Source organism: Ammospiza nelsoni, chromosome 12 (genome assembly GCF_027579445.1).
Source record: "Ammospiza nelsoni isolate bAmmNel1 chromosome 12, bAmmNel1.pri, whole genome shotgun sequence".
In the NCBI taxonomy this organism is placed as follows: domain Eukaryota; kingdom Metazoa; phylum Chordata; class Aves; order Passeriformes; family Passerellidae; genus Ammospiza; species Ammospiza nelsoni.
This window is the reverse complement of record NC_080644.1, coordinates 5,501,765-5,512,698: the sequence shown is the minus strand read 5'-3', so window position 1 is coordinate 5,512,698 and position 10,934 is coordinate 5,501,765. Positions and strand designations below refer to the sequence as shown.

The following is a 10,934-nucleotide window of genomic DNA, read 5'->3' as shown; positions in this document are numbered from 1 at the left end:
CTCACTTTAAGATCATGAACCAGCAGGCTGGAGGAGCCTTGTTGAGGCATCGTTCAGGTGATGCTGTGGCCGGTTTCAGCCTGGAAGCTGGAACGGCAAAACTTCGGGTGAGCAAAGGATGGAGGAGCTCCCGCACAGCCCGAGCATGGCCCCTGGGAAAGGTACCAGAGATGCTGGGATGCACCCAAACGCGCAGGTGCAGGGCAGACACCTCCTGTCTGCTATTCCTGCACCCAGAAACCTCTCCATCCTCGGTGGAATGAAGCCTTTAGCAGACTAATGTTTAGGTAATTCAAATATCCTTCTCCCAGCATGAATCCTTTGGCAGGCCCCCGATGAACAGTTTGCTACAGGAAGCATAACACTATTATTGAGCTGAAACTTTGAGAGTGAAATAGGCGCAAAGGTGAAATACACAAAAGACAGCTCCACAGAGGAGGTTGCTGAAAAAGTAGAAATCATCAAGTCATACTTTATCATTTGCTTTTATTTCTTCCTCAGGGAAAAAAAAAAAAAAAAAAAAAAAAGGTCAGGCACAGTCACACAGACTTGCTGCACACAGAGAACACAAATACAACAAGCTTTGCTGCAAGTAGAGACTGGTGTAGTAACCACTTTAGCTTTCATTTAGTTGTAGGCTTTCCTCCCTTTATTTGGGCAGGAAATGAAACTATGAAGTATTTTTATTCACTCTGCTACTGTCCCCTTTTCCAGAAGAGGGAGCCAAGTCATGGCAAATTGCAGCCAAAACTGTAAACCACTGACAATGTATTTTGGGTTTCTTAAATTGTGTGTATGTTTGGAGTTAACTCGATGCAGGAGGGCTCTGATGTAACTACAGAAGTGAAATCCATGCAATAAGCTCAGGAAAGAACTGAAGAGCCTTGGGCATGGTAGAGTAGATGCAGAAAACGTGTGAGCTCATAGCTAGGTATGAGGGATCCTGTGTCAGTCTCACCGCTGAGGGGTGCAAACACTTCCAACACTGACACTGCAACAATGAATCATATTTCCAGTGAGTTAGTTGAGTTGGAAGTCAAGCACAAATTTTCATTATTTTTGTACCTTTTTGTTCCTTTCCTTGTCTTGCTCAGTGCCACCTCTTCAATTAGGAATTTGACTAATCTGCCCCTCAGATAAGAAGCTACTTTCACTGTCCAAACCAGCTTCAGTTGAAAGTGTTTGAGTGCAATATCCATCACATTCACATAAATAAATTTAAAGAGTAAACACACAGACATCATTCCTTTTACTGCTGCATAATTTTCTATAAGCAAACCTCCCACCAAGCTGATTAAACGACAAAGGGAATCAGCTCAGAGGACAGGTGCTGACTAAAGAAAATAATCTTACACAAGAACACAACCTCCTCTCATTTTTCCTGTGTTCAGCTTAATCTGTCAACAAAAGGTTAAACCAAACAAAAGATTATTTGGTTAATATTTGACCTGATATTTACTATCCATGTAGTTCACCCATACAATGGTTGAATTATTTGAAGATTTTATGAAGTAAAGCACAGATTAGGATCAATTCCTGAAGGGGTATGAATGGAGCAAAAGGCTCACACATTCCATGAAGGACAATTGTTGTCTCCTGAAAGGACAGTGAGTGCAGCTTGAGAGCTCCTTAACCCAGCACAGTTTCAATGCAACTTTTCCACACAATAAAGAAAACACACACAGGTTTCTACTGCTACATAATCCAACATAGCAAAATTACTAGGCAGCAATACACTGAAAAAAAAGCAAATTATCAGAGAAGTTGGCAAATTGAGCCTGCTTGTAAATGAACAGCAACTTCCATGCAGCAACTCATGCAGGTGAGATAAGGTAGAGGATATGGTTGGAATCATGCTGCAATCCTCATGAAGAGCACGACAGCACACAAAGGGCTTTCTGGTCTGAGGTGCCTGAAAGCATCAACATGCAGCCCACCAGTAGCTTGGGCAACTTTGTGCTTAAGTGAAGGCAGAGGGGGAGCAGAAAGGAATAACAATAGTTTGTAGCACCTCGAGTGCCCATGGAGAAGTACAAATCCTTCTGAGGGTGCTGTTCATGAGCTCTGTGTTCTGTGCTCAGCTGAGCACACTCAGCAGTGAGCAGGGCTGGGGACACCATCTCAACAAAAGCTCCAAACCCTCCACGTCCCTTTTTGTTAAGGACAGCAGAGCAGAAACAATTCCTGACACAGTGTCGCTTCTGGAGGGAAGAGAGAGCTACAGTGCAGGTCAGAACCTGCAGCCTCAGGGCAGATTCAGGGCAAACAGGACTCCTTACCCTGCTCTATTCTGGCTCTCAAGGATGCTCTCAGCCGTGGCTGACAGCAGCAGCCCCATTTCCCGTGAAGACACAACACACAGGGATCCAACTCCATTTAATGAGCTTTGCAACCCACTTGGACACAAGGTGGTTTGAAATAAGTTGAACAACACTCAGCTAGTCAAGGATTTTTTAAAGTAATGCCTTTAAGCTTATACTCAAGCATACAAAGCATAAATTTTACAAATTAAAAACAATAAAATCACCCTGGAATAATGTAGTGGCTTTTCCTGTATTTACAAGGAGTAGGAAGGAAGCAGAATTCTTTTCAATTTTTCTTTTAATGTGGGTGAAAGAAGCTGAAAGTGTTTTAATGAAATAATCTTAAAGAGAGAGATGTACTTCATCTGGCTTAAAGGTGTATGTTTGCCTCTTCAAAAGTCTTGAGAGGAAATGTTTTACTCGAAATTCTGCTGTTAAGTTTCTGTGCAGCAGCCTCTGCTTTTCCAACCATATAAAATTAAACAGTTCAGTAAGTATTTCTCAAAGTATCACCACAACTTCATATTCAGGAAAGTCTGTGAACCCCCACCCTTCCAAAATCCCTCCTTTGTACAACAGAAGCAGCCACAGCTCAGCTTAGATTTGACAGGCAGAAACAAAACATGGGAACAGCAAAGACAGTTACAGGGAGGTGATGGCTTTGGGAAAAGGAGGGAGATTTGGAGCCTAATCAAACACACTTGCTATGCAGCCTTTCTGCAGAGGTGTAAGACAGGATATTTTTTACAATCCAGCTTCTCCACATCCATAGCATGAATGAAAATATCTTATTTGCTTTCACCAAAGGCAAGGCTGGGGGAGGAAAAGTGCACCACCTCTAAAGACCAGATCTGTCTGCCAACATTGGGTTTGGAACAAATCTTACAAAAGTTATTTTCATATTGTTCTAAATTCAGTGGAACAAAATATGTATTTTTACACTAAAGCAAACTGATCAAAGTGGCATTTAATAGTATTTGTTAAAGTGGTTATCTAACAAAAATGGGTTAACAAAAGCCCATTCATTAGTAGTCACCAAATAAGACACTTCTCATGCATATGACAAAAATTCATTTGTGTACTGAGACATCTGTTTACTGTGTACAATATTTCCATAAATTATAATATGTTTCACAGCCCCTACCATTCAAGAATATTTCAAACAGATTATATATTATATTTGTATATGCAAACTATTTTATATACACTAATATAAAGATCCTTAGAAGTACCAATATCACTACCTTTATGCTTTCTCTAAAATGCATAGCTTTCGAGTATCTTCTTGCAGTTACCAAAAACTTTACAGATTAAAGCTGCTTATCAATGTGGCATGTTCATAAAAACAAAGTGAAATAGTTCTAGACTAATTTTATATTAACCCCCTTAAAAACGTGTTTATTTTTTTAATGGAAAAAAACAACAAGCTCGTGGAAATTCAAGTAATCTATGCTCAATCATTGCCCAAATACTCTATGGAATTAAGGTAGCATTCTAGGAGGACAGTGAACTTCTCACCCAGGGCTGTAATACTGCATTTCTCATGGAGAAAAATGCTCATCATGCCACAAAACCGCACCACTTTCCACTTCACCAGGGAGAAGCTGTACAGGAGATTCAACAACACAAGTGTCAGAACAGAGAGGAAAAGCTGATCAGTTCTACATGAAGAAATTAGAGCTATTCCAGTTTTGTTTCTGCAGTTTGTTATTAAACAAAGTTACATTAACCATACAGTTTCTCACAAACTAAAAGTTATACATGGTTTTCAGACATCAACCGACTTCAAAAAGAAAAAAAAAAAAATTAAAAAAACCCCAAAACAACCAAACCCACAACTGTTAAAAGTTTGGTGTCAGAATAACCAGCCTGGGTGAAGGAAAGCCAAACTGCTGCTGTAGCTGGGGGGCTACTGATAGCTTGTTTGTTATATATAAACGTGAAGACCTCCCTACCACAAATGCCTCAAAGTGGAGAACAGAACCATCAGTAAGAAATGGGAACAAATGATTTTGTTACATCCATCATCTTGCTTAACCTTGGTGCTCTGCATCTCTCACAGCTGTTTAACAAACAATGGCCTTCCCCCCCCAAAATAGCTACACAAGTAAACAGTGTTCACAGTAATGCAATCAGTAACAGGTTTTGTTAGTTCCCCTAAGCCAGGTGTATCTGCAAAGCTTTATACAGTTTAATGCATTAAGTATTCCAGTAAAATTAAGTGAAAACTAAGTTTCATTCTACAGGGTAATACCTACCATACAAGACTAGATTATGTACAGTATGGGACTGGTGTGACAACTGCCAGTGTCTCATGATGTTAAACTGTTTCACTCATCAGCTTGCTCTGTGCTTGGCAAAACTTGATCTATAGACCTAAAAATCTAGAGATAGATTTGGCAAGATTAGTGCTTCCCACCACTGGGTATACACCAGTGTGCAGTGCTGCAATCACTCGACCAGAACATCCCATACCCAGAAGATTACATTTTGTTGACTTGAAAGTCTGGACTTCACATTAAAACTATAGTTCTAACTGGAGTGAGGACAGTCAGTAAACAAATACAGATGAGGATGAACTGCATCTCTTCAGAAAGGTATGGAAGAAGTGACAAAATGCAAATTTCTGGTTTTAGACAGCCCTGCTTTGCTTAGCTCAAGGCATAAAAACAGCCCAAGTAGCTCTAAAACTACAATTCTTATTCAGCAAGCATGAAGGCAGATCCTGCACAAGATGATGCATCAGAGGCTTCAACAAGCATCTCTCCCCACCCCTTGATTTCCTAACATGAATCTTTCAGCTTACAGACATCCAGTGGCCTTCAAAGCTGTAGCAGCCACCTGGAATTGCTGCAGTTTTAACATAGTGGGGAAAAGGCCCCTGTTAAAAAAACCCTCAAATGCCTCTGGGGCCGTTTTGGTCATTTGTGAATATTAAGGAAAAACCTATTTCCATCAATACTCCTCCTGAAAAGATGGGTCACTGATCCATTATGAACATAGCTCTCACCATATAAAGCACCAAGAAGTCAGAAACAAGGAAGAAAAAAAAACCAAAACAAAAGTCCTTAAATTATGATTTACAAGTTTGTACACTATTTCCTAAGCAAAAAGTTGACCTTACTGCAAAGTTTATAGATGAAAACTTGACCAGTTACTTTTAAGGGGAATGTATATCTGGCTATAACTTAAAGGTAGAAAATATTCACTGTTCTATATACACATTTCAAACAGGAGACAGTTAAACTGAACAGTTGCCAATATAACTCCATATTAACTCACTGGCCACTAAACTAGGCATCAGCAGCCAATTAGAAAGCTTGAGTTCTGTACTTTTAAAAATGCTATTTTTCCTGTCCTGTTTAATTGTTTTTTTTAAAAATGTATTATAGTGCATAGCCTAAGTCAGACTTCCAAAGAGATACAGCGCCTTTCAATGCAGTTTTTGCAGCATTTAAAAGGGACTTTTCTCCCTTCAAATTAGATGTTCATTGAAAAATCTGAATTGAGTGCTGTACTGTAGTAAAAATATTTCAGTCACAGACTGATATAAATGTATACTGTGCAGTACTAAGATTTTTTGATGTCCATCTGCACACATTTTACTTGGGCTCTTCGATCGTCCCCTTGCTGAGGTCTGTCATTTTGGGGTATTTCACTTTCTTCTGGTCCAGCTCATTCTGAGCCCACAGTAGTAGTTTCAGTAATTTTGCCAACTTGGGTGTTGATTCACGATTTTCATAGTCTAGAACAGCTTGATTAACCTCACTCCACACCTGGAAAAGAAAAACCGGAGTTCAGTGACAGTTTTCATATAATTAACACTGCTAAAGTCATGCAGACACTGGGAAGAGCACACCTAGCATGCTAATTCCTCAGAAATGGCCAGAACAAAGCTCCACCAACTAGAAGCCTGGAGAAAGGAAGGAAGAGAGCCAAGCAGTTGAATACATTTGGAATATATTAACACCATTTTTTAAATCTTGCTCAATAAACACTTCTGTTCTTTTGCATATCACTATATAAGTTTTCTCGGAGCATTTAAAAAATATTTAGATTTTATTTTCATAACATCCATATAAAAGACATCAGTTCCCTTTGAGAAAGGACTACCTTCTGTCGCTGCATCATGTTCAGCAAGTCTCCAAATGGTGATTCCTCGGGATTATCAAAGGCAAGCAGAGCCAGCGTGCGCTCCATTTCTGTCAGGCATTCCCTGCTCTCCTCCCCTTGTTCTGCTAATTGGGTCTGAGCAAATTCCAGAGCTGCCTCTGTCTCACGCTGCCGGATCAGCTCAATCAAGTGCTGTTGCTACACACGAAAGAAACAGCAATATTAGCTCAACAAATTAACAAATCTCCACTACTGCAAGGCTGGAAGATTCAGACACTGGTGTGTAATTTGAGACAAATGCTAATCTGTAATTTGACAGTTTGAGGTCAATTCTTCTCAATGTGTGAGACAAGGAGCAGCAAGTTGGCTGCAAAATCTACTGGAAAAGGGAACTTGGTGCTTTTGAGTAAGAGGGTTTGAGAAGATGGGTTACTAAAGGAATTCAGGCCAACAGTGACTGGAAGCTGGTAAGTCACAAGTCACTGGTGCTGTTACAAGTTTTCATGTTAATAACTGTATATGGTGGCTCCTGCACCATGCCACAAAGTTTCCCATTGCTACCAAAAAATGACAAGAACACCCACAGTTGCATCCATGTTCAGTCACAAACCTCCCAACATAACCTTAATTTCCTCACTACTTTTCCCATTCTCTCAGCAAACTCTAAGACAAAGATAAAAGTCTGTCACCTGTCCTCACCTGCAAATGAAAGTAGAGATATCTGTTGGTATCCAGCAGCTCTGGATGGAGGCTGTTTATCAATGCAATGGCTTCCTGAATCTGCCCTTTCAAGATCATCTCACGGATTTTTATTCTTTCATCCAGGGTCTCTAAATCCACGCTGGGTTCAATTCCAGACTCCATCCGAAATTTCTCTGCTGCTTCTTTAAAGCCCTCTGAAATAGGAACATTTTACCCATAGAATGTATTGCATGAAACACTTCAGAAGAAAACATATCAGCTTAATTTGAGAGTTGCTTGTGCAATTTGGGGGTTTAATGATTAACCCAAAATTGTGAAAAATTCTCTTCTATATAAGAAGTCATTTATCCAAGAGGCATTTTATTATAAATGCTTAATTCATTCTGAACTCATGTTTGCTCACTCTCCAGGGAAGGAACTTGTAGTCCAATACCTCTTAACATGAAAGCCTGTTTTATACTTAAATAAAGCACTGTGCTTATTGCAAAATGAGATTGTGAAAGTCACATTTTCAAGTGGGTGGTTTTGCTTTGCCCTCCAGCCCCAGATCTGTTTACACAGATCCAGCAGTTTTTCTAAGATAGACAAGAAGATATAATTTTGCTTTCTCGTGTAGTATTTAAGGTTATAACAGCTCTTTTAAACCTCAGGTCTTGAGTTCACAGACACAAAATTGATTTACACCACCCACTGAGATGCTCTTCCTTCAACCCAGAGGCTTCCCTACACTCAGTGTAAACAGGGGTGTAGATGGATACAAACGCCTCCGCCCTAGCACAGCTTCCTGGGATGGCATGCACCTAATTACTACCAACAATTCCCCAGGGGTTTGGCCTGTTCCAAGTATAAAGCCAGGGTGTGTGCTGAAGGGGTTAATATTCTGGTCTCAAATTATTTTGACAACAGTGCCCTCTCAGAGTTTATCTTTCTGCCCAGTTAAAAACTTGCTTCTGATAGCTGTTCTTGCAGCTTTCAGACTGTTATTTAACAACAGCAACTTATCTTGAGCTGTTTCAATGGCACAAAAAAGGATATCACGGAGAAGCAGGTCATGTTTACAGCATTGCAGAAAACACTTTGTTTTCTCTATCATTTAGCAGAAGAGTTCAGGCTCATAAATGTCATCTGTATTCCATGAGAACTGCTCAGTCTCTGATTCTTTGTCAGTCTGCAGCTAAGAGAACACCAGAGCAGTTGGGCTTTGCTAAGAGAAGCCAACAGCAATGACTAAGTTCTCACAGCCCTTAATTCCACTCCATCCAGGTCCATATTCTACCCCAAACTGATAAAGTATGTGACACACATGAAGAGCCTGCAGGTGTTTTTACCTGTGACAAGGTAGTTCATGATAAGGCGGTTCATGTCTGCTCTCTGGATATGTAAGTTATTAAGCTTTTCCATCCATTCATCTTTCGTGATTTCATCAGGTTTTTCTGCATAACTCATCCTGGACTCCAACTACAAAAGAAAAGCATCTCATTGAACATGATTCAAAAAGAAATAAGTTTAATCTATGTAAGAATTGTGTTACTGCCATCTTTAGAGCTTTCTATAAGTTTTTTTAAATAAATAATTCAAAATTGACCCTTTTATCTTAAACCAGAGTTTTGCATTTTTTCCTCCTCATTCCTGCACTCTCCTGTATCTATTTACCAGGCCCTAAAGCTGCTTTCAGAAATCTCAGAATAAAAAATTCAAATACCATCTTCTACTTACTCTTAAGTCCACTCCATAAAAATCTTGTATAGAATTTACACAGGACATGCAGCATCACAGTGTGAAACCAGCAAATCAGAGTCTGACATCCAGCCAGAAAGACTATGACACTTCTAGCAATGCCTACGTAAACAATATCTGCTTTAAATCTTCACCAAAACTTCGGACAGCTCCCTATATCGCACAGCTACAAAACTGTCAATGATGTATTATCCAGTGTACAACTCAAAGCTTTACACTAGCTCAGCTTCGCTGCCCCGAAAGTTCTCCTGTCAGCGCTACCAAAACATTATCTCCACTATTTTTCTAGACAATATTTCTGTTCGGATTGGAAAGCACAGCATTTCACCAAAGCCGCGTTTATAATTTCTACCTCCAAGTCCCGACCACGGGGGCAGCGAAAGGGGAGGACAGGCGGCCACAACAACAGCAACAGGCACCGCCAGCCGGGTCAGACAATACGAGCGGCAGCGCGGCTCCTCACCGCGAGCCGTTTCCAACAGGTTCTCCCTTCGCTAACCCGCGCCCGGCCCGGCAACTCCGACAGCGGCAGCACGACCCGCCGGGCCCCGATCGCTCCCGGCCCCGCGTTCCGCAGCCGCGCTGGGGGAACGGGGCTCCCGCCGCCCCGCGCTGGTGCAGCCGCCCTGCCCGGCTCGCCGCGGACCCGGCTTCCCCCGCCGCCCCGGCCCGGCCCGGCCTGCGCGGGCCACAGGGGCGCTGGGCCACGGGAGCGCTGGGCCCCGCTCGCCACAGGCCCGGCGCCTCCGCTGCAGCCGCAGCGGGCGAGCGGCGGCCGGGCCGGCGGGTCCCACTCAGGGTGAGGGCCCCGCTCCCGCCGTGCCCCGAGGCCGGCGCGGCCCCCCCGCCGCCATCTTACCGCGCGCGCCCGGGGCCGCTCCGACGCACGAACGCGGGGCCTCCGCCGCCTCCGCCGGGCCGCAGGCGCGCGGGTCTCGCGAGAGCGGCGCTCGCGGCCAATCAGCGCGCGGGGAGAGAGCGAGAACACGCGACGGCCGAGCGGGGCCGGGGCAGCGCGGAGGCGGCGGGGGCGGCCATGGCGGCCGCCGGGCGCTGAGGGACAGCGCCCGCCTTCTCCTCCTCCTGCTGCCCTGCGTGCCCGCTCCGCTCACGGCACTGAGCGCCGGCCCCGCCGCACGCAGCTGAGGCAGAGGCTCATCCGGGCCGTGCTCGGCGCGAGGGGCGCCGGAACCGCCGTGTGAGGCGGCGGCGGCGGCTCGTGCGCGGTCCCAGCGGGGTCGGTGCGAGCTGCGGTTGTGGGGAGCGGCCGCGGGAGCTGCGGCCCCGCCATCTGCCAGGGAAACGGGCACGGCACCTTCTGCGGGATCCCTGTGCAGCCCCGCAGCTTCCACTGTGGAGATCGGCTGGGCTGGGAGCTGTCCTGGCTCAGCATTGATGGTTTCTGTCTAAATGCGCAGTGGCTGCTGAGGCGTTGGTGAACCCACGCCCGGCTTTGTGGGTCACTGCAGGTAAAGCAGGAACGCAGTGTTGCCAGAATAGGTTCTTGCACCAGGTGAACAAGAAGCCAATCCACACACAGAGTCGAGGTATTTGATTTATTTACAGTTCTGCGCAGAAACGGGTGCTGTGTAGCAAATCCACAGAGCCAGCACACCAACTATCAAAATTTCTTACTATTTATACATTTTAGCAAATGAATTAGTGTTCATTGGCTACAAGTTGAATAATCCACATGCTCAGTCTCGTGTTTTGGATCTGTCAGTGGTCAGGATCTGCCCTTGCCCTCATTACCTTTAACCCAGTTGGAGTTGATTTCAAAACAATTGCTGAATTGGCTTTATTAGTGTCTTCCTTATCTTGGAGTTGTGTCAGATGGCCTTGTGGCCCATGAATTCTGCGTTCTTTGTGTCCACAATCATTGGTACATCCTTCTTAGCAAGCTTTGTTAACTTCCCCAAAACTTCAAAGAACATCCTCCCTTCAGAAAATTTTACATATTTCACATTTTGCAATAAAACCTTGATTTGTACATTTCAAGGGAGAACAAATGTACACTTGTCTGTATGAAATGCTGCAAATTATATTCCTCAGGAAAATGTAATTTCACTCACACAGATG

General features: G+C 43.6%; 1 protein-coding gene across 3 annotated transcripts; it reads right to left on the bottom strand.

Moving 5' to 3' along the window:
* Positions 1-2,359: 2,359 nt before the first annotated feature.
* On the bottom strand, positions 2,360-9,772 carry GID8 (GID complex subunit 8 homolog). Of its 3 annotated transcripts, none has more exons than XM_059480543.1 (5): positions 9,715-9,772; positions 8,447-8,576; positions 7,116-7,312; positions 6,417-6,614; positions 2,360-6,079 (listed from the first exon to the last, which is right to left on the bottom strand). In XM_059480543.1, exons 2-5 carry the CDS (start codon positions 8,562-8,564, stop codon positions 5,906-5,908), a joined length of 687 nt encoding a protein of 228 aa, XP_059336526.1. In that variant the 5' UTR covers positions 8,565-8,576; positions 9,715-9,772; the 3' UTR covers positions 2,360-5,905. The 3 variants fall into 3 exon arrangements, with proteins under 3 accessions (XP_059336526.1, XP_059336528.1, XP_059336527.1); XM_059480545.1 differs by lacking the exon at positions 9,715-9,772 and adding an exon at positions 9,319-9,500; XM_059480544.1 differs by lacking the exon at positions 9,715-9,772 and adding an exon at positions 9,208-9,413.
* Between the last annotated feature and the right edge of the window lie 1,162 nt (positions 9,773-10,934).

Coding starts and splice junctions, on each gene's coding strand:
- GID8 (XM_059480543.1), bottom strand. CDS start 8,564: ATGAGTTATGCAGAAAAACCTGATGAAATCACGAAAGATGAATGGATG. Junction 6,615..7,115: donor ATCTCTACTTTCATTTGCAG/GTGAGGACAGGT, acceptor TTTCGTGTGTAG/CAACAGCACTTGATTGAGCT. Junction 6,080..6,416: donor ACATGATGCAGCGACAGAAG/GTAGTCCTTTCT, acceptor TTTCTTTTCCAG/GTGTGGAGTGAGGTTAATCA.